Source organism: Pseudonaja textilis, chromosome 2 (assembly GCF_049901715.1).
Source record: "Pseudonaja textilis isolate UNSWEBS1 chromosome 2, rPseTex1.2, whole genome shotgun sequence".
In the NCBI taxonomy this organism is placed as follows: Eukaryota; Metazoa; Chordata; class Lepidosauria; order Squamata; family Elapidae; genus Pseudonaja; species Pseudonaja textilis.
Window position 1 is genome coordinate 174694738 of NC_141991.1, and position 23984 is coordinate 174718721.

The 23984-nt window shown below is 41.6% G+C and overlaps 1 protein-coding gene across 4 annotated transcripts in view; it reads left to right on the plus strand.

Annotated features, from left to right (window-relative positions):
• Positions 1-23984, plus strand: part of PALM2AKAP2 (PALM2 and AKAP2 fusion) — a 249548-nt gene that overhangs the window by 30002 nt on the left and 195562 nt on the right. For all 4 annotated transcript variants that reach the window (XM_026713390.2, XM_026713391.2, XM_087926505.1 and 1 more), the window contains exon 2: positions 18051-18131. In XM_026713390.2, coding sequence (XP_026569175.2) covers positions 18051-18131 — 81 coding nt within the window. The remainder of the gene's footprint in view (positions 1-18050; positions 18132-23984) is intronic.

Genomic DNA, 23984 nt, shown 5'->3' on the forward strand with positions numbered 1-23984 from the left:
ATCCCAGTTTTACTGCTGGACAGGACTTGCCTTTTGCTCATTACACAAAAGTTGTAACTGTATAAGCTATTCCAAGATAGAAAACCTTTCAAGATTTAGAGTTACTCTGTGCTCCAAAAATCCACAAAAGCTCCAGTGTTGTTTTCGTGGTACAACTTTTATTAATTTTGATCTCAAAAAGGGCCAGCGAGGTCACACTTCATAAATAACATGTTGTAGTGCAGCTCATGAAGTTCATTAAGGTCAGGTTTGGGGATCTAAACCAAATGGTGGTTATTCGTTTCTTTTTAAGTAGGAGAGTGACTTCAATTAAGCAATATATATTTGGCCAGGTCAGGGGAGTGAAATGTTTTACCAAGAATGTATAGTTAAGCTTGTTAAAGCTAATGTTATTTTGCTTGTCTCAATAGTGTAAGTAATGCTAGTAATGCTAGGGAAAATGGGTACCAATTGTCAGCTTCTTAATAGCTGCTTAATTTTATAACTATGCATTGAAGTCCCATGTCTTTTGGAAACTTGTATATATGATGTCCCATCATGTGAGGTTTTTTTTTGATGCTTTTGTGCATCCACAGAGGAATTATGAATCAATATGACCCTTTCTGCTACATTTTATGGAGCAATGTATCCTATAGAACAGGGGTCCCCAGCCTTTTGAGCACCAGGGACCAGTTCCACGATGAAAGGTTTTTCCATGGACCCGGGGGTGTGTGATTTTGCATGCGGCCTGCATTCTGCAAATGGGGCTTTGCAGCCCAGTTGCTGGCATGCCACAGACAGGTGCCAGTCCATTGACTGGCGGTTGGAGACTTCTTGAGCTGAAGACATGAATCGTTTGAGCAAAACTCTTCACAGCTTAACTGCTTAGTAGCCACTCTGCTTAATATAACTGGCTGGAGATTATAAAGCAAAAGATCTGTGCATTTAATTGATCTTGATCTACTCCCATGTTTTCTGTTTCATAGAAACATATTCTAGTTTTCCTCTTTGCTCTTCACGAGGACTGAGTTTGAGGTCTTTAATACAAAACATATGTTGTTCTCCATTAAATTTTATGTTTCTTCTCCACTTCTTAATATCAAGCCAGGGTTAAATATGTGGTTGGAATAGGCTCCCTTGACAAATCACACATTTCATAATTTGAGTTTCTTGGTTTTTGGCTTAGCACTGTATGGACTATTGTATTTTTTAAACTGTAGTTCATAAACAATAGTTTATATGTGAACCAAGACATTGTGGTTTGTTTAGCAAACAATGCTAAAAAAAAAGACCTCTATATTTTAGGGTTTAATCAAGCCATATTATCTGCCATACTGATTTTCTAGAACAAAAAAATTAGTTTACTACCAGTAGAATGAACAGCAGAAAAAGAAAAAAAAATGAAAATATAGATATAGGAGGCAGCCTTTATCCCTAGAAAAACTGATACACTGGAGTCTCTTAAATACAATGGTGACTGAAAAATTGGATGAACCTATTTTAAATGTCTGTCTCAACAAATAGCAGTCCAGGTTTATCTTGCCTTGATTTGACAAACAAATAGAATCAGACCTGGTTCATACTGGATGGGGCACCACAAGGAAATTCTATATCTGTAAACTAGATTAGGAGAAATAATCTCCGCAAAAGGTAATTGCAAACCACTTCTGTACTGTTGCCACAAAAACTTTGTGAGTGTGTCCAAACACTCATCTGCAATTAAGCTTGATTTGAATCACCAGTATTGGTTAGAGTGTCTGGACTTTTTGCAAGGCAGAGAGAAGCTGTTCACAGAAATACTTTTTCTATTAGCAAATGTGAAGATTTAGGGAAAAATAAAGGCACCTTGGATGCATTAACAATTCTGTCCCCCTTAACTGGATTATGAAGCTTGAGGTGTGTAGCCATTTAGATGGCTCTGCTAATTCATAAGGTTCTATGGAAGAAAGACGAGAGAAAACAAGTGTCCTTTATATTAAAAAAAAAGCCATTTTAGAGTACACAGATGAGTAGGAAGAAGAGACCGGCAATTTGCAAGCAGCATAGCACCCAGGATTCTCCCTCCGTGGCTGTGCCGCCTCCTCTGCTAATATGACTTGTCGTCACCTCCTTCGGATGCTCGCTGCCAAGATTGCAGCATCTATTGTGTTCTGTTTACAAGTCACAGATGATGCTTGGAGGAGGCACAATCTGCAGTATAAGGAGCACCCCAGTGCCAGCCTTCATTGTGTAGTAAGGAGGATCGATCCTTCTTTCCCATTCCACTGCTCTTCTCAATTACAAAAAGAACAGGAAAGTCTCAAATGATCAGGGATGATGTAGAAAAGCTGAGGGAGTGAAGACAGCCTCATAAGAAAAACAGGGCAAAACGAAACACCATTTGGGACATAGAAAGAAGACTCCTGTGTTCAAATAGCTAACACTCTTATGCAGACACGACAGCTTTCAGCCTATTCTGTTTCTTGCGAGGGTTTTTAAATTTCATTTTTTACAAAGTAGATATTAAAACAAATTTTAAAAGAATAAAGGAAAATAGTAATATATTATGCCAGTATAAATTTATAAAAATATAAAACAGATAATGCAGGTTTTTAAAAACTAAATTTAAACAGTAAAGTATAGGTTAGCAAATCAAAACTGGTACTAATATATTATTTTAATGCATCATTAAAAGCTTAAAATACTGGAAGGGATTTAATATGCATTTTCTAATCAAAACAAGCAGAGGTGGTATTCAGCAGGTTCTGACCAGTTCTGGAGAACCGGGAGCAGAAATTTTGACTAGTTTGGAGAACCAGCAAATACCACTTCTTACTGGAGATTTTACAGTATCCTTTCCCTGCCACGCCCACCAAGCCATGCCTACAGAACTGGTAGTAAAAAAAACTGAATCCCACCACTGAAAACAAGTCTGTATTAAACTTTAAGGTCTTGGTTTACACAATTGGAGCCGTTCAAAAGAAAGAGAGGGAGAGAGATGATTAAGTTAATTAATTTATTATTTTTTAAAAAATAATTAAATAATTAAGACAATAAAACATAAACCCTGAATTTTCAGTGTGGCACAATTCTGTGTATGAAATTGCAGGGTGGTCTAAAAATGGTTTCCAAATGGAATTGAATTCCACATTTACTTGCAATTTACTTTTTAATTCTGAAGTTATTCTAGGCATTGAGACATGCTCCCACAATTTCATTAGCCATTCTTCCATAGAGGGGATCAAATAGCTTTTTCAATGAAAAGCATACAAAATCCCTGCAGCAGTTAACGTATAATTAATCATAGAAGAGCACTATGTAGTAAGAAATGTGAAAAATCGTTAATGTTACCCTGTTCCATTTATTGTTATCCTGTTAACAATAAAATATTGGAATCTATCCACTGAGCAAATTTCTTGGTGGTATCTACATCAAAAAAGTAGAAATTCATATGGAAGCAAAAGAAAAGTCTAAATTTATTCTTTTGCTACATTTATCCAGAGCATTCCATAAGTTGCTTTATATTTCATAATCTCAACATTATTTATTTCTCTGAGTATCAACCCAAATACATCTTTGCCTTCCCCTTCTATGAAAGTAATGAAACCAATAGAATAGAATAGAATAGAATAGAATAGAATAGAATAGAATAGAATAGAATAGGAGGTCTTCTAGTCCAGCCCAAGCAGGAGAACCTATGCCTGTGATGGTGAACCTATGGCACGCGTACCACAGGTGGCACGCAGAGCCATTTGTGCTGGCATGCGAGCCGCAGGCAAACTTATCTCACTGAACATGCGCATGTCTCACAGCTGATTTTCGGCCAGTTTGAGGCCTTTTTCAGCCTCCCAAAGGCTTGAGGAAAACTTCTGCAGGCTTTGCAGGCCGAAAATAGGCCTCTTTCATCACTTCTTGTATTTCCGGAAATAACGGTAGTGACAAAATAGGCCCATTTTTCGGCTTGCAAAGCCTGCAGAAGTTTTCCTCAAGCCTCTGGGAGGCTGAAAAAGCCCTCAAATGGGCTGAAAATAATTTTCCCCCTTCTTCTTTGTGGCATTCAAATACTGGAATACTGCTATCATATCACCCATAATTCTTCTTCTCTTTAGACTAGCCAAACCCAAATCCTGCAGCCGTTCTTCATATGTTTTAGTCTCCAGGCCTTTGATCATCTTAGTTGCTCTTCTCTGAACTTTTTCCATCTTTTTTGTAGCATGGTGATCAAAATTGATTGCAATATTCCAGGTGTGGCCTTACAAAGAATTTATGAAATGGTGTTAATACTTCACGTGATCTTGATTCTATGCCTTTGTTTATACAACCCAGGGTTGTATTAGCTTTTTTGGCGCCAGTGGCTGCACACTAAGGAAATATAATCCCTTCTGAAATCCATGTTAGGCAACTAATATGACATTCAAAATTTGAAGCTGCTAGTCTACTTCATTCTTTTCAATCTTGAAAGTTGTTGAATTTTATCCTTGGCTTTTTATTTGTCCAGTTATAATTCATTGTTTATCTCTGCCAGTCATTTAATATCTTATTCCTTATAAAAACTAGAATTTTTTGAAATAGAAAAAAGTCTTAAGTAAAACATTCATTTTAACTGCTACATTTCTTCCTAACCAAGAGAGTTTTAATTTGGGGAGGAAGGGCTATGTGAGTTGGAGCTGGATTTTTCATTCCTTCTCCCCCCCTGTTTTCAAGGTATCATATTTTTCCCATTTCTTTTCTTCCATTAAGTCTGTTTCAGAACTGTCTGCAAGATTGTGTTGTACATCTACCTCAAATGAGCTTTCTGTCACCACAGCACTTAATATTTATTATCTTGATTAGGATAGTGTTTTATATGAGGAAAAAAAAATGTGAGGTGGGTTTTTTTTTCATATAATGACAGATGAGAGAAAAAGAAATATTTAATAATGTGCATGTTTGTCTGAATGTCTTTAAATGAGCCAGTAATAGAAAAGACTGTCAGTGTTGAAATTAGCTGTTCTAAATTTGTGATTTTCAAATTTAATAGTAAAATGAAAGTAGTTATGGGGGGAGGGAACAGTGCCTTATTTAAAGGTAGGAGGTTTCCTGAATTCACCATCTGTAATTATAATTTGTGCTTGTCAGCAGAATACCACATGTTGTAATTTTCCTTTCTGCTGTGTCCTTGCATTCATTTCACATTAGCATCTACAAGTCAATCCCTCCCTTGTCCCAAGTACAAATTGTAATATCATGAAGCTGCTTTCAAGGGTAAGGAGGACGTGGGATGGATGGTCCCACACTGATAAAGGACAGGGTCGGTGCCCTTATCAGGTTCTGATTGGCAGGGAGCTTTGTAAGCAAAATTTTCTAACTTGCTTAAAAGACACTTTCAAGTCTCTGGGTTAATAATGTAAAATATAAATATTGAAGAACAGGCAGAATTCAGAAGATATTGGCGTGAAAGACTTGTAGGTGTGCCCAGATCTCCTTCCTAACTGTTACAAGCAAAGGCCTACCAATGGCTTCTGAACAGATTTTAGCAGTCTGATGGATATTGTATTCCTGGGAATGAGGGATTTAGACCAGTCTTTATTACGGGATCTTTGTAGCATTCAGCCATGAGGTGAGATCAGTTTGTCATATTCCTTCCAATTTCACAACTGATTGGCAAAGTAAACGTAATGGATCTGACTCTGTTTATACAGCTAAACCTCTTTTAAAGTTAGATGTGTGAAGCCAAGTGATTACCTACTGATTTCTAGGCCAATTTCAGAATGAGAGAGATGATTATATACCAGGATCAGAACTTGAATAAGCATCTTCTTTGTTGCCAACCCATCATGCATATATTTACCCTTGAAAACTAATTCTTGTTATAATAAAGAGGCTTTTCTTGGCACTGGCATCCCTAATCAAGATATGCTGTAGTAATATACCATATAGTGTTATGAATTCTATTAATAGGATTTTTTTAAATCTTTGATGCTCAATCAATCAAAACTTTATTATAACCATAGACAGCATAAGAAGGGTAGAATATGAGCCATAATTTTAAAAACTAAAAATATAAAATGAACAAAGTTTTTTTAAAAGTTATATTTAAAAAAATCTAAAATAAACCCTATAATATATGGCTAAATAAATCTTAGTTGCTCTTAAGAAGCTATAGGTGCCATAGGAAGTCATATAGATGAAAAATGAGGGTGAACACTCTTCAGGCTTGTGGCATCTAGTTTGGTTTGTTTTTATAAGAGATTTATAATGGGGCCCATCAGTAAGGTAAACATGCATTGCAAATTAAAGAAGAAGATATCTCTGGGGTTGTGTAATTGAGAATGGGCATCAGAGCCAAGCTCCAAAATCCACTTCCTTTTTCAGCAATAATTTTTAAGGAGGGAATTGTTGCTAATTTTAGAATATAGCAGATAACATCTTCTTTTGCCCAATTGTGGTTTAAGGTATTATGATGAACAAAATGGCTGACATTACAAAAGCACAGTCATTAATGTGAACTATTGCTTTGGTAATATAACAATGACACAGGCTGATGCCGCATCTGGAAGAGAAAAATAAAATAGAAATAAACTTTTGCACTAATTTCTATATCTATAAACTGACCATTGGGGGGCAATAGGTATAGACATAATTAGCAAAGAGGCTTAGTATTTATTAACACTTTTCCTTAGTTAAAAAAAGTTTCTGGTTTTCTATGTGACATGTTTCTGATTGGTTGGATTGGTATCCTCAGGATTTTCATCTCTTCCTTATTCTCAAAGTTCAGTTCTTTTTTTCTGTTCTGACTTTTAACTTGTGTGAGTCAGATACTTGCTCTGTCTTCACAACGGAGGAGAGCACTCTTGGCTGTAAGTATTGTAGACTAAATTAACTCAGGCTTTTCAATCAGCATATTATTTTCTAAAGAAGCCTCTTTTTTAAAAACTTTCATTCAAGCACCAGCCTGAAGAATACTTTCTTACAAACGTTGAAGTACAGGTAGTCCTCAAGTTATGACCACAATTGAGTCCAAGATTCATGTTGCTAAGCGAAACATTTGTTAAGTGAGTTTGCCTCATTTTACAACTTTTCTTGCCTCAATTGTGAAGTGAATCATTGGACTTGTTAAGTTAGTAATACGGCTGTTAAGTGAATCTGGATTCCCCATTGACGTTGCTTGTCAGAAGTTTGCAAAAGCTGATCACATGACCCCAGGACATTGCAACTGTCATAAATATGAGTCAGTTACCAAGCATCTGAATTTTGATCATATGACCATGGGGATGCTGCAATAGTCGTAAGTGTGAAAAATGGTCATAAGTTACTTTTTTCAGTGCCATGTAACTTTGAATGATCACTAAATGAACTGTTGTAAGTCGAGGACTACATGTACTCTGTCCTGTTTCTCTCCACATGCTTTCTTTCTACTTATACAAAATGCCATACACATGATATAGATTTATAGTTATATAATGCTATCTGCTATCCAATAAAAATACACCAGCAGTCACCATGGGCTTATTTGTGTCCATTGGAATACGAACGTAAGTATTAACACAATAATCCTCACCATGATACTGGGATTTTGGGAAACATATTGTACCTGATCCAATACTGTAAAGTTTTGGATTCATGAGACTAATAGCAATCTATCCTGAATGTAAATGCGATTTTAGTGACAGGAGATTGCTTAATCTTACTAACTATCATATGAGAAAAGAAATATAATCTGTCTCAGAATGGCAGAAAACTGGAATCTGGCAATAGGAACAGATGGTTCCTTCCCTTGCATCACCAAGTGCAGGGAGTTTCTTACAGCAAGCTCAGAACCATATAGGGACATAGCCAAGGAGTTGATTGGCGTTTTGGAAGATTAAACTGTTGTTGTTGTGGATGTTACGATAGCTATTTAATATCTTTGTATACCACTTCCCATTATTACAAATCTTGAAGGAGTCTATAATCAGCCATTAAAATATGAAGTACCATACAAATATGTGTTTTTTAAAAAAACCATACCAAACAACAACAATGAAAAGAAAGAATAAAAAGCCTTCTTACAGGGAGAAAGCCTGTAATGAAAAGGTAGAGCTTCACACAGAAAATAATGTCAGATGGAAGGTATTCCTACACAATAGTCTTTTTTCCATTTTTAACAGATATAATATTGGTTCTTTGCATGAATTTCATGACCAACTCATTTTGTAGATGTGTTCACAAGACACAGAAATTGGAAGATAGTAACTACAGCAGAACTAAGTAATAGTGCTCTGCAAAACAATTAAATATTTTCTTCAAAACAGAGCTAAATACCATTACTAAGAATCTGCAACTGTTGATAAGTACTTGTTCCTATTCCATTCAGTGAAATAGCAATAGCACTTAGCCTTATATAACGATTCATAGTGCTTTATTATAACCCTCTCTATGCGGTTTACAGAGTCAGTATATCAACAATCTAGATACTCGTGTTACCAACCTCAGAAGGATGGAAGGCTGACTCAACCTTGAGCTGGTCAGGATCGAACTGCTGGCAGTGGGCAAAATTAGCCTGCAATATTGCATTCTAACCACTCCACCACCACGTCTGTATGTACATACATATATAATATGAACACATTTATACAATTTACTGCTGCCATGTCCATCCTCATGAATCATAACTCATCAGGTTGGGGTTAACAGTCTGAACACCTTGTCCATAACTGTGAGCCAATTAAGATAGGCAAGATCAGAAAACAGGCACCTAAAGATTTGGAACACGCTTTAGTATAATGTGGCTGAATCTTGAAAGCCAGTCAAAGCCTCTCCACTTCAACTTATTTTTTACAAAATCAAAGGTGAATTGTTTTGAGTTTCTTTCTCACATCTTCTGCTTTCCCAGAATTCAAGTATCTTTTCTCTAATGGCTCAGCAGTCCTCCTTCTCTGAGTCAAACTTACATTTCATCATAGATAGGTGTAAATAGATCTCCCTCCTCCTAAACCTTTAGTGTTTTGAATATGGCTTGCTTGCTGTGATTTGTGATCTCTGATCTGATTAGAGACTTGATTTGCCTGTGGCTGCCAAGATCGTAGCTACTTTTTAAGGGTAGTGTTGTGGAAATCCCATGATAAAATCCTATTTTTCCAGTGAACTGCTTCTACATAACTTACTATATGTTGGGGGATATAGTAAGAAGATTATGCCATTCCTTCTGCAATGTACTCCTTTTTTATATTGTCCTATTAGTTGGGCTGAACAATAGTGACTGGTCCAAGGACATCAAGTGGAATCTGGGATTGTTCTGAGAGTTGACTTTGGGTCTCCCTTCCACATTACTGGCTATTTAACTGCCCAAGTTTACTGTTTTTGGGATTGAATTGTTTTAACTAGTTACCCATTTAGTTACCTGGATTCTACAGCCACTGTGTGATAAATTTGCAGCATCTACTACGAACTGACAGCTGATCAGAATTGACAATCAATAAGCAAGCAGAGATGTTTCAGCCAATCAGTATTCAATAATTATTTATTAAGAAAATGTATATATCCTCCCAACTTGTTTGCAGTGACTCCACACCGCTTATAGAAATAAAACCCCAAATTCAAAGCTATAAACCTCCACTCCTCTGGCGACAACAATTATTCAGTGGGTTGTATATCACCCTGGGCTCCCAGACCCAATGGCAAAACAAAGTGAAAGAGTATTAAGATGGAGGCCAATCTTATCTCTGCGGTGATTATGTTCCACAGGAAGGGAGCCACCACAGAGAAGGCCCTTCTTGGTTTCAATAGATGGACCTCCTTAAGAGAAGGGAAGTATATCTTATCCTGCTCTGGTGGGTAGGGTAGACATAGCTGGAAAGATGGTTCTTGAGTACCTGTGTCTCTCATACCACCACATCAGTTTTAAGGCGGGGGGGGACCCTTTCTTCTCCCATGAGCTGTTCAGAGCATCCAGTAGTGGGAGGTGCTTCAGTCTCTGAATGTCTAGGCTGGGCTTAATTTGTGGAATGCTCCTCCTCCTCCATGGAACTCCTCCCCAACATTCCCCAGTTTTGGCTCAGCCTCGTGGGAGATAGGCAGTGCTTGTGATTCTTCCTTGGCCGAAACAGGAAAAATTCTTTCCTTGCTAGCAGGTTTGAAAGTTAATCAGCTTGTCTTTAGAATCCTTTAGCCTTCTAATCGCATTGCGATCTCTCGATGTTGGCTCGCATTACAGAGATCGCTCGCATTACAGGAAAGTGCCAATTCGTGCCCCAAAGCAGTGGGAGGCTTAGGTGCTGCTCCGTGCCCCCTCCCCACAAACAATCTTTCTACCCCTGCCATTCCGACAGATTGCCGCAGAGTTTCTTTTACCTGAACAGCGGTGTGAGCTCTTTGCTCCCAACAGAGTCGTATCGCTTTCCTTCCCCCTCTGAACACCACTTGGGGTGGATTCAAACGCTTAGTGCCTTCCACCCTTCCCCGCCATTTAGCCTTACAGGAAAAGCCATTGGAGGCTATTCCTTCACACGGCGGGAGTTTGCTGCTGGGGAGCACGCCAAAAGATTAACGGCCAGAGGCCATCTTTTCTTGCTAGACCTTGTGGCCGCGTGCCTGTATTCCATTTCGTGCTGTGTGAGGTAACACTGTCCCGAGCAGAGGTTCCCTTCAGGAACACGGGCGTCTTGGGTTTTTTTCTACATTCGAGGCTATTCTTACAGTTAAATTGTTGGCTTATCCCTCACAGCCCAATCAACCCAGGGGCACAACAGCGAGCACCTAGGCCTGTGTCCACCTGTGTAGGGAAGCTGTTGAAGGCCTCTACCCTTATCAATCTGGGCCTTTAGGCGTTCTCAATTTGGCTGTTTGGTTTCTCAGCACTTAACATCGTGCCACTTAATTAATATTCATATACATATACATACACACACACACACACACACACACACACACACACACATATATATATATAAAATAATAATACAGTAATAATAATAACAATAACAATAATAATAATTTTCTCTTCGGTATAATATTTTAATATCAATAAAATATTATTACTGAGATACAACTCATTATAGATAGGTATTATTCAAAAAAAAAGAGGAAAGGGGGCAATAAAAACATCATCAGGGCAACCGGTTTGTCCTCAGATCAGGCCCCTGGGTGTGCCAACCGCCTTCACAGTATTGCATTGTATAACAAGCATACTGCAATTCCAACTTCAATCGAAATGGCAGACAGTAGCAGCTCTCAGACCTCATCCTTGAAGGTCAAAGCCAAATCTCAGCACAAACCTAAGCAGGCTAAAGGGAATTCTAAAACTTCAGAAAGGGATGCCATCAGGCGCTATAAAGCTTTACAAAAACAGATAGATAAGTGCACACAGGAGGCGCACAAGGTCTCACAGGACTTTCCCTCCTCCAGTCCAGGTCCGTCTACCTCTTCCCACCCTCCTCCTCCCCTAGATCTCTCCCTCTCATCCAGGTGCAGCTTGGCTCCCCAAGGCCAACAGGCCCAAGTACCTGCCCACAACTTTTCAGATCTCTCTTGTTTAAGGCAAAAAATATTGCACACCTAAACAAGTCAACCCTTTCTACTATTCCAACTCCTTCGGAAGAGGGACCAGAAGATCTAATTTTCAACCAACCAGTAGTCAAAGCAGAGGTGATCCCAGTTCCTCCCATGTTTTCGGACCTGGTACAGAAACAGTGGGCCTCTGCAGCGGTGTACCCAGCCCCCACTGGATATGACAGGAAATATTTCAGTTTGGCCCCTGATTTCTGAAAATTATTGAATACTCCCGAGGTAGATGAACCTATAGTGGGATTAGCGTCCTCCTCCATTCCCAGTGATGCGCTGGAGGCATTAAAGCCGGAGGAAAAACAGGCCGAGCTAGCCCTACGCAGAGCCCATCAGTCTGACGCGTCGGCCATCAGAGCAGCCATGGCCAGCTCTTTCTTCACCTGTTCTTCTCTCCGCCTCTTACGGGAACATGTCCCTAATTCCAACCTTAGAGCGCACCAAGATATTGCTAAATTTATAGCAGCTGCTGAATTCTCAGCTGACGCAACTTATCATGCAGTCAAGTTTTCAGCCAGGGCCATTACTTCACATGTCACAGTGTGACACTATGGTTAAAACATTGGCAAGCAGACTTTAAGCACAAATGCAAGCTGGCTTCATCCCCAATTGTGGGAGACAGATTGTTTGGCCCTTCCCTTGATCCGCTACTAATTGAAACCTGAAACAAAAAGAACATTCTTCCTTCCCTTTTTCGGAAGTCAGATTCTAGAAACCCTCAGTCCTTTCAGAGGGGATCCTTTCGGCCCTTTTACCAGGGATCCTTTTCACCCAGATACCAGAGACCCCCATCATTCAGACCAGGGCAGCAGCCAGACAGGTCCGACTTCGGGGATAGGAGCAGAAGGGGTGGTCAATCCAAAAGATCCTTTTGGGGAGCAGGAAACAGGTCCTTTCGGCGTCCAAGATAACTCCCTGGACCCGACCCCCATTGCGGATGCCTTAAATTATTTGCAGACCAATGGGACTCCTCAACCTCTGATTCCTGGGTCAGAGACACGATTAGATTTGGCCTTGCGCTGGAGTTTCAATCCACTCCGCCAGATTTTTTCATGTCATGCCCTCTCTCCAGAGACCCGGTTAAACGTAGTCTCGTGAAAATAGCTATCCAACATTTACTGGACATACGAGTCATCCAGCCAGTAGCCACCAACCAACAAGGGCGAGGTTTCTATTCACATCTTTTTGTTGTTCCCAAAAGTTCAGGGTGGAGAGCAATATTGGATCTGAAATGTCTCAACCGTTTCTTAGTATATCGCAAGTTTGACATGCACACCCTGCAATCTATCTTACTTGGCATCAGAAAGAGTGACGTCCTCACGTCCATAGACCTGACGGAGGCCTACCTACATATTGCTATTCGGTCTTCCCACTATAAATTTCTGAGATTCTGTTATAATAACCACCATTTTGAATATGTGGCCCTTCCTTTCAGACTAGCTTCTGCCCCCAGGACCTTCACGAAGGTTCTTGCAGCGCTAGCTGCTCATCTCCGTGATATCCCCATACGACTCCAGTGTTATCTTGATGACATCTTGATTTTGTCATCTTCCGCTCATCAAGCAGTCAAAGATACTCAGAACACATTACAATCCCTACAATAACACGGGTTCTCAATAAATTGGAAAAAGAGTCATTTAACACCATCGACTTGGTTAACCCATCTGGGGGCAGTCATGGATACGGTGGAAGGCAAAGTTTACCTGTCACCAGATCGACTAAATAGCATTCAGCAATTAGTCAAGGAGATCAGGGGTCTTAAGAGGGTGTCCCTAGCGGAACTATCAAAATTGTTAGGCAAGATGATCTCATGTATCTCTATCATCCCTTGGGCCCGGCTCCACACTAGATCCCTCCGATGGTTCCTGCTACCGTACCAGCGCTCCAGCCAAAGCAACTCCAAATACAAGGTCAAGGTACCATCAAAGGTCCTCATATCCTCTGGTGGACCAGACCAGTCATGAACAGAAGCTGCCTCTTCAAAGGGCCACACAGACTTACCATCACCACCAATGCAGCCTGTTTGGATGGGGAGTGCACGTTCAATCGTTCACAACCCAAGGCCACTGGTCCACCACAGAACAGTCATGCAGGCTGGAGCTTCGAGCAGTACACCTGGCTCTCCGCAGCGTCCTTCCACAGGTACACAATCAGCACATACTAATATTGACTGACAACGTAACAGCCAAAGCTCACATAAACATATGGGGGCACACAGTCGAAACATCTCATGCGAGAAGCGGAGCGCTTGTGTCGTTGGGCGGAGAGCAACCTACTTTCCATCAGAACAGAGTACCTTTTGGGTCTGTCAAATACACAGGCAGACTGGCTGAGCAGGGCCACGATCGATCAATTGGAGTGATGCCTCCATCCGACCCTGTTTCAAGAGGCGGTCAGGACATTTCAACAGCCAGTGGTGGACCTGTTCGCTTTCCCCCTCAACGCTCAGCTCCTGAGATTTTTTCCAGGTAGGGAGGGAGCAGAGAACTTCAATTCGCTCCACTGTCGTTGGCCCCCAGGACTTCTGTATGCATTCCCGCCATTTCCACTGGTTCCCCAGGTCATCCAGAAACTGCTAGACGAGAGGGCAGAACTACTTCTAGTAGCTCCTTACTGGCTCAGATGGCCGTGGTTTGCAGGCCTCCGTAGTCTATCCGTATCAGCACCATGGAGAATTCTGCCAGCCAGGGTCTCGCTAACCCAGGGACCCCTTCAACATCTGGACCCTCAATGGTTGCACCTAACCGTCTGGAGGTTGAGTGGAGTCTGAAGAGCAAAAAGTTTTCCAACAGAGTTATCACCACTATCCAAGCCACCAGACGCCCCTCAACAACTCGCATTTACAATGCCACATGGTCCAGTGTCTGCAAATGGTGTACCAAGTCTCAAATTGATCCCATCTCTCCATCTGTGGCTCATATCCTAGAGTTCTTGCAAGAGGGACTTGACAAGAGATTATCACCTAATAAGTTGAAAAGACAGGTGGCGGCCTTGGTGTCAGTTCTCACTTGTGAAGGTCTACTATCTCTTTCCCATCATCCTTCGAGGAGTTTCCTTCGAGGAGCCACAAATTTACTCCCTCCAGCAGTACATCGTTATCCCACCTGGGACCTTAACAAGGTCCTCGTCGCACTCACTAAGGGCCCTTTCGAACCCTTGAAATTGTCAAGTCTCCAATTTCTGATGTATAAAGTAGTTTTCCTTGTAGCGATCACTTCTGCTCGTCATATTTCGGAGATTGCAGCTTTGTCTATCAGACAAGATCTTTGTGTTTTCCATTCTGACCGGGTGGTCCTTCGTCCTGATCCTACGTTGATACCCAAAATTAACTCAGTTTTTCATAGGGCACAAGAGCTGATATTTCCTAATTTTTGTCCCAGACCATCCCAAGGGTTGGAACTACAATGGCATAGGCTTGATGTGAGGCGAGCATTGCAAATATATATCAACTGCACAGCGGCTTTCAGAAAAATGGAAGCCTTATTTGTGTCTTTTCAGCCCAACACTCAGGGATGCAAGGTCTCACCTTCTACAATAGGCCGTTGGCTACGGGCCACGATAGCGAAAACGTATCAGACTGAATCCCTGCAGGTGCCCAGGAGCATAACAGCTCATTCAACAAGGAGCGCTGCAACATTGGCAGCGTGGGCCACATAGGCACCAATAACTGAAATTTGTCGAGCCGCAACCTGGGCCTCTCCATTGCCATTCATTAGGCATTATAAAATAGATGTGTTTGCATCCGCTGAGGCCTCCTTTGGCAGAAGAGTTCTGCAACGGATCCACAGGGACCAGGAGGAGATTCCAGGCCAGACGGAGTCCCTCCCATAGGATAGGCCAAGCTTTGGTATGTCCCACTACTGGATGCTCTGAACAGCTCATGGGAGAAAGGGCATTGGTACTTACCTGACACGCCTGTTCTTTTTGAGCTGTGAAGAGCATCCAGCCCCACCCTTTCCCATCTGGTGGGGTCCTGTTTCGGCCAACGAATTGTTAGGGCATTGAGGACAAGGGCGTTTATTTCTCTCATCTTTGCCAAAACTGGGGAACGCTGGGGAGGAGTCCCGTGGAGGAGGAGGAGCGTTCCACAAATTAAGCCCAGCCTAGCCATGCAGAGACTGAAGCACCTCCCACTCCTGGATGCTCTTCACAGCTCAAAGAGAACGGGCGTGTCAGGTAAGTACCAACGCCCTTTCCCTCCTACTAAGATAAACTAAAATTGAAAGTGATTCATCTGCTTATGGTGGTATATCACTTGGCAAACCATTCCAGATATTGTCCCCTATATCCAGTCCTGCTAACCTGTCATTATGCTTGCAGACCAAGAATAAGGGCAGTCAGCAAGAAAACTATGTCAGCATGAAATCTGCTGTCCCAATTGCCAGTCCCTTTCCTATCTCCCCCGTGCAAGTTCCGACTTATTGCCAATGATGCCGTCCTGATTATGCATGATAAGCAAAATGATTGGTTGATTCCTCTGACTTGGCAGTCCTCCCTCTTCTGCATGTCATTACCCATTGGCAGAAATACCCATCAGTCACATTGCTGCAGCTGGAATGGGATGGATCGGGCTGCAGGGCTCTCTGTCCATCACCTCCAAGTTTCTTTCTGTGCTGTTCTTTCTCTTCCTCCTCCACCCCCTTCTCTTGTAATCCACATTGAATGTAAATGTAAAAAAAAAAAACCTCCATGTAAATCAAAACCACAAAGGGAACTGAGTCACAGGCAGCGCTTACTTAGGATTTCTCTCTTCTACTTTTCTTTAGGTAGGCAACAGCTGCCAACTTCTAGACCTCTCCATGCTCTGGGTGGTTGGGAACACTGGCATTTCCATAATTTGCAGTTTCTGCCTTGCACTAAACTGGCATAGTTTATAGGTATAATACTACTGGCCGAGCAGGGGTTTTTTTTGTGGTTGCATATTTTTGAGAAACCAGTGGCTTGATGCTGTTGCATGCAGCTCTTTTGGAAGGCAGTACAGGTAATCATTGACTTACAACAATTCACTTAGTGACTATTACAATGCCACTGAAAAAAATGACTTACAACCAGTTGTCACACTTATGACTGTTGCAGCATCTCCATGGTCATGCGATTTACATTCGGATGCTTGACGACTGACTCATATTCATGACAGTTGCATTGTCCTGTGTTGATCATCTTGTTTGATGTTCTGACAAGGAAAGTCAATGGGGAAACCAGATTTACTTAACAACCGTGTTACTAATTTAGCAACTGCAGTGGTGCACTTAGCAAATAGGGCAAGAAAAGTCATAAAATAGGGCAAAAGGCATTTAACAAATTTCTCACTTAGCAACATACATTGTGGGTTCACTTGTGGTCTTAAGTTGAGGACTATCTGCAGTGGAATAGCAGGAGGAGGAATACCAGGAGGACCAGGGAGAAATAGCTGTTAATATTGATTAGTTAATATTATAATTAATAAACTAATCAAGGAGAGAAGCAACCTAGAACTAAGGAAAAATTTCTTGACAATTAGAACAATTAATCAGTGGAATAACTTCACTCCAGAAGTTGTAGATGCTCCAACGCTGGAAGTTTTTAAGAAGAGATTGGACAACAATTTGTCTGAAATGGTGCCTGAGCAGGGGAGTGGGTTGGACTAGAAGTCCTCCAAGGTCCCTTCAACTCTGTTATTTTGTTAATATGCACCCATCAGCCCAATAGGCACTGCTCTGATACCATCCTTGACTTGGCACCCGGTTTTGCCTTCAACATAATGAGTAATAAAACACAACAGGTGTTACCCACCTTGCTGCTGCCACCAGATACTGTTGATTAAAAGAGGAAAATGCTACCTTAAGACTGAATGTAAGGAGATCTAAGAAAGGCTGAGATATGTCTTGCATGTGGGCTGGGAGCCCGGACAACACTGTGGGATTATGGCAGGAAAAATAAGCTGTTGGGGACTGTTAATGTTGCATTTCGGTATAGATTGAAGGAGAAGAAAAGAAGAGAATAGATGAATAAAGGTGATGCTGAAGATGCTGGCTTTATGGAAAGCCAAACCTTATTCTTCCCAAATTATTCAAACTGGGTCCAGGGATCGAATGCCCTGTAAGTTAATCTTGCCTTTACCTGGATTTTACCTCATATGTATCTCTACACTATTGCTAGCCCTTCTTTGCTCTGCGTGCATTTACGTTTTGTAGGAGATGCCAGGCACAAGGGTTAGGATTTGCGCCTTTAACTCGGTAGTTAAGCTTTGTGCCTGCTGTGTCTCCCCCCCCCTTCCCCCCCCCCCCACTCTGCTCTTCGTTGCCATTCCCATAGCTGAACTTGGGAAGACCCATCTTTCTCCTCCTGAGTGAACAAGACATTAGTCCTTAGCTGACGTGCTATTTTTGTGAAGATGCTGTTTGTGTGAGGTAGGTGACGAGCTGGCACGGGTGGATCAGGTGGCTTCTCTAACCGAAGGGCTTGGCTTGCACATCCACTCACATGAAGAAAAACGCACACACACACACACACACACACAGACAGACATTTGAAAACCTTTGCTTCTCTAGTGACAGACAATTTCTCTTCTGCTGCTTTTTGTCTTTGCTAAGGAAAAAAGGAAAAGGCAGACGGAAATAGAAGGGAAGAGACAACAGCTCGAGGACCAGATTCTTCAGCTGCAGCATTTCAAGGTAAGGGCTGATCCTGGATTGACCAGAGCTGTATGTTTTGAGACATGCAAATCACACATTTGGGTAGCTGGGAAGAACCTGTTCCAACATGAAGCAGCCTGCGTTGCCGGAGTCTGTCCGCTCCAGCTAATCAAATCCTTACCGGGTCTCTCTCCTGTGTGTGATTCTCTGTTAAAATACCATGTTATTGAAAAGGATGGAGCAGAATAGATGATGGAAGGGGGAGGGCATTTACAGCAGGCACCAGAATTTGGCTACCGGTTTAGCAATTCACAACATATCCTTTGAATTGGAACGGATGTGGATTTGGGTGTGTTCACTGCATTGCTTAAATGGTTCTTTTCCCAGCTAGGCAAACACGGAGGCTGCTTTTGTGTGCTTAATTATGGGAGTACTTGATCTCTATGGTTGTGTAATGGGGTCTCTGTATGTGTGCAGGTGTGCCTAAAACTGCAGAGCTATTCAAGGGGTATATGCAGTCCATACAGTGAAGATTGGACATAATCTGCATTTGTAAATTAAAGGGATTCCCAATTGAAAACTTGAGATTACATGCAAAGAACTGTCTATTGATACTGTAGATACTGTAAAATGTTGTATATAGGTACATTGTAGGACAGATTAAACCAGGACTACCCTATCTGAGCTACAGAATGTTGGGCTATCCATCTAGTGATTGTCTGGAATTTTGCAGCCCTAGTACAAATTGATGTATTTATCTATAGATGTAACTAGTTTGTATTTACTGATTTGGATACTGCTGAAAGTCAGATGCATCTTGAATAAGATCACCATCCATGGAAGTGCAACTGATTTTCAAGCAGGACGTTCCAGATTTACACTCCAATACCTTATATGGAAAGGAATAGAGGGCAGTTTAAAACAAAGATTCTTCTCAAAGAGCTGGCTGCCCCCTTTGGAGAGTTTTAGATGTTTCTAATCACCTTTTATTCTACAAATCTTTCTCTTCTAAACAAATTGTTCCTAATATGACAGTTTGAAATCCTTGATATTTTAGCCTGGTCAGTGCCTGCAGGATAGATTTTCATTAGTACTTCTGAGCTTTTCCACCGAAGCAGAGGAGATGACTAATGGATTAGATTACATGTACACCTAGGTATAGTGGAGCACTTGTACCATTGATGCCTTGCATTCTACAGTCCGGTTATTGGGCATTATCCTACCCCCCACAGTGTGAGGCTACGCAATACAGATAACTTTCCCCTGTGTATTTTTATGCAAAGAGTGTTATAATTCTGAGTCTGTGGGAGTGGGATAAGTGTCAAAATAAAGTAGCTGGAAATTGTTGGAAATAATGGCCACTTGTTGTACTTCAGCCTAGAGGTGCTGAGACAACATTTGGAATTTCTGGGCCTTTTCTACTTTTTCCTTGGAAACATACCTTCTTTGAATGGTATTCTCCCCCCCCATCCCCCATGTATTCTTATCTTGGGGGCAGCACCTAATTTTTCCCCTCCTCCCCCATGTCATTCTATCTGAGGGACTGTGAAGTGCTCAAAATGGTGTGATGCTGTGGCCTCCCAGCACAGTTGCTGCTTCTGCCACTTGCATTGGTATTTCTTCAAGCAGCTGGGGTACTACTGCTCATGCAGGTTCACAGGGGTTGAGACAAGCCATGTGTTTCGTCAATAAAACTTCTTGTCACCAAGGGGGAATTATGTTCTTGTTTGGAGATTGAAGCCACCTGTGCTAGACCTTTTAAAAGATCAGGTCACGTTTTAATAGGAAAAGCCGTGTTGAATGCTTGTTTAAAGAACAACCGTCCCTAATTGTTAACCTCCAGATATGTTGGACTTGATTTCCAGAATCCAACAGCCTGGTTGGAGGAGGCTGATGTAGACATGAATCAAAAAAGAGAATAGATTAAAATGCTTTTATTTATTTGTTTTCCAAGTCAACCAGGTGGTGGCTGACTTTGAAAGCTCTTATTCAAGGACAGCACAAACTTCAGGAAACTTTTTTAACTCTTAGCTAACAAAGATCAGTGTTGGGCTGTACGCTGCTCCAGATTCAAAGTTTTGCTTTTTTTTTTTAAAGTGCTTTTGAGCATACAGATGCTCATCTCCATTTAAAGCACCTACATCCAGGATGGTGTGGCTGTTCCTGAGTAAAGGAACATTGGGTTTAAGGGGTTGGCAGACTAGGTGCATAACCACACAGACACTCTAAAATCCCTTTCTGTTTTTAAGACCAAAAAACTTTGCAGTCATGATGTGCTTGGCCTGTTGGTAATTGGACCAATACCCAATTCTTGCAGCATAATCCTGCCTCTGAGGATTAGAAATGCTTGAAAGTGACTTGAGGAAGGTATAGAATTCCCTAACTGGTACCTTCCAGATGTACCGGACTTCAAGGCTTGTAAATTTCTAATCCAAATGACCAAAGGCAATGTGAGGTAAGGAATTACATCACATAAAAAAATGAGGGAAAATTCATTTACATAATTCTCTGCCACAACTACTAAATTAGAGTGTATAGAGTTGTTTCTGAAACAGCGCAAAAGTTTACAAAGGTAGTTTATCAAAGCTGGCAGTGAGCTACTTCACTGCTCATCCTTAAGTAATAATTCTCCCTTGAAATTTAAGTTCTAAAAATTTGACAGGCACAGTGGGAATACTTGTACCTATATGTTTATGGTCCTATTTATTAGCGATTTACTCCCTTTAAAAATTAAAACGGAGTCAGATACCTCAGCTAGTTCTGGATCTCTGTGGATGCTGATATAATATCGAACGTTTATATGTTGGGTACATCATCTCTATCCATCTTTCATAGTGCAGAATCGAAGAGGTATCACCTGGTATCCTACTTTCCATCTCTATTTTGCTGCTTTAACCAAAGGCCTCTGGGATTGTTCAGAATTGTTTCCAGCATCTCTGGAAGTGTAGATACAGATAGCTATATAAATAATACAAAACCTTTATTTTAATCCATTTATACCACCCAACGCCTAATGACTCTGGAAAAAATTCTTGTCTTTTTCTCCCTGCTTTTTCTTGCCTTTTACCTCAGTTTGTCACCAATCAGTTTTGATATTTGCTGATGTTTAAATAAGTCTCAAGCAATGTTTCATAAAGTAATAGGGTTGGAAATGACTTTGGTGGTCTTCTAATTCAACCCCCATGCCCAGAACAGGATTCCTGCTATTATCCCAGATAAATGGTTATCCAATCTTTTCCAGTGGTGGAAGCACCCTTGATATGATGTGGCAGACAGTTCTACTAATTGTGTTCACAGTCAAAAAATTCTTCCTTATTTCAAATTTGGATTTCTCTCTGTAAAGCTTTCTCAGGTTTTTAATCTTTAACCCACTGTTTTTTAATCTTACCCTTGGATGGTACAGAAAATAAATCTTCTGCCTTTGACATCCCTTCATGTATTGGAAGATTGCTGTCATATTTCCTTTCAGCCTTCTCTTCTTTTAGCAATAGCACTTGGACTTATATACCACAGTGGTTTACAGCCGTCTCTAAGCGATGTACAGAGTCAGCATATTGCCCCCAACCATCTGGGTCTTCATTTTAACGACCTTAGGATGAAAGGCTGAATCAACCTTGAGCTGGTGAGAATCAAACTGCTGGCTGTGGGCAAAGTTAGCCTGTAATACTGCATTCTAGCCAGTGTGCCACCTTTAGACTAAACATATCAAGGCTTTTTAGACTAAACATACCAAGTTCCTTTAACCATTCTTGGTATGATTTGGCTTTCAAGCCCCTTTCCTTCTTTATTCTTCTTCTTTGCATGCTTCCCTGTTCCTCGGTGTTCTTTTTTGTATTATGTTTTGTATTGTACCATAGGATACGGTATTCTAGGTGTGGGGCTGCCCAATGCCACTTAAGACTGTTACTTCCTGTTATCTTGACACTTGGTTGATGCAGTCCCAATGTTCTGACCCAGTGGAATTCCCCGAGAGCAAACACAGATAAACTCAGACTTTCTCAGCTTTAATATCCAAATAAACCTCTTTGTAGATAACAGATGGCTTGCAGCCAATTAGTCCAATTACAAAAACCTTGGCAGAAATCTTCCAATAAATCAGAGTCTGTAATCACCACACTAAGTCCTTCAAATTTTTGCCTTTTGCAAAGGCAAAAGCCATTTGAAACCAGGCTTATATTCCATAGAGGCGGGGGGGGCATTACATTGCATCCTTACTCCCGAGTCGTCTGTGCAGCTTCAGCTGTTCTCTTCTACGAATCATCCTGCGCTCACGTGCACTTAGCACAGGCTCTTCTGAAACCTCCTCATCACTGCTGCCAGCCCCCACCATCCCTGAAGGCAGCAGTCCACTCCCTGATGATCCGGGCCCCTCCTCTGAGTCCTTGCTCTCCTCTACTGTCTGCACCTGCTGCCGGCTAACCACAACACCCAAGCTGTATTGGATTACTTCTCTCTTTATTGGGACACTGTGTGAAACGCTTTCTCTAGAGGTCTGTAAGTTTTCTGGGGGGGAATGCCTTAAACTGATCGCATTGCTTCACTGACAGCACAGTAAACTTGGTCCTCCAAATTACATCTGCTAGCCTAAAGCTGCTGTTTTTTTCTGGAATAATGTCTTCCTTTCAATGTTGGGTTCTTTTTGAGGCATTCTTCTGCCTTGTCCAAACTGACCTTTCTTGAGTCTCTGTGTGGCCTGATCAGTGGTGGTATTCTACCAGTTTAGCCCGATTTTGCCGAGCCGGTAGCGGCGATGAGCAGCAGAGACTGAACCAGTTCTCTCTGACACTCTATATTGGGCCCACCCGCCCACCTGGGCTCCCATATGTCCTGCTTTTGAAGCACAGCTGCTTTGCGCGGCGCAGCGCAGCAGCTGCTGAAGCATCAGGGAGAGTGCAGGATTGCTGGAGGTGAGTCAAAACGCCTCTGTGCCCGCACAAAGTGCGAATTTGACACGTGCACGCACACAAAGTGTGCACATGCGTGCAAAGCGCGGTCACCAAGCCACGCCCACTGAATTGGTGGTAAAAATATTTGAAACACACCACTGGGCCTGATTGGCCTTCAGTCCCTCCAGTAACACAATGAGTTAAGACTTGGTCCAATGGAGTTGGAGTCCTCCTCAGGCAGAAACACAAATACGGCACAAACTTTCCTGGTCACCAAAGTAGATGGAGGGGGTTACCTCCTTATCTGTGTCTTTTCCTCGCCCGGGAAGACAAAATTTTAAAGTCTCCTATATAATGAGGGAAGGAGAAGGGAGGGAAAGAAAAAGAGGCAGAAAATGGATTTAAGTTTTCATATGCTGTTAGTCTTTTGGTTCTTTTGCTTAGGGCTCTGTGCACACTGTGCATACTTTTTTGGAAGCTGAGTTAAATGTTATATATTTGCTTTAGTGTGAATGTAGCAGTTGACTAACAATGAGCTGGGTGCAAAACATACAAGAGTTTCCCCATATGAATTTTCCAACAAAAGAGTTATGGACTCAACAAGGGACCAGGATAAAATTCTTAGCATCTAGAGCAGGGGTCCCCAACCACCGGGCCCCGGATCAGTACTGGGCCGTGGATCATTTTGTACCGGGCCGCAAAGAATGAATAATCGTGATTAAAATATATATAAAAATATGTTTTTGCTTCCGGGTGTCTTATTCTGAAAGACAACCACTTCCACCCTCGCCAACTTCCACGCTTGACTCTTTGGCGCGTATTTATCCTGCATCAGCAATGCAAGCTAGCCCTCACAAAATGAGCCTGAAACAGAGTTCACTGGAGAGTTTTTTTGGAAAGGGTAAGTTACGGGTTCATCGCTTATTTATTTACTGTTATTAGAACCTTCACGCCCCTACCCGGTCCTTGAAAAAGTGTTTCTGCGTGAAACTGGTCCCTGGTACAA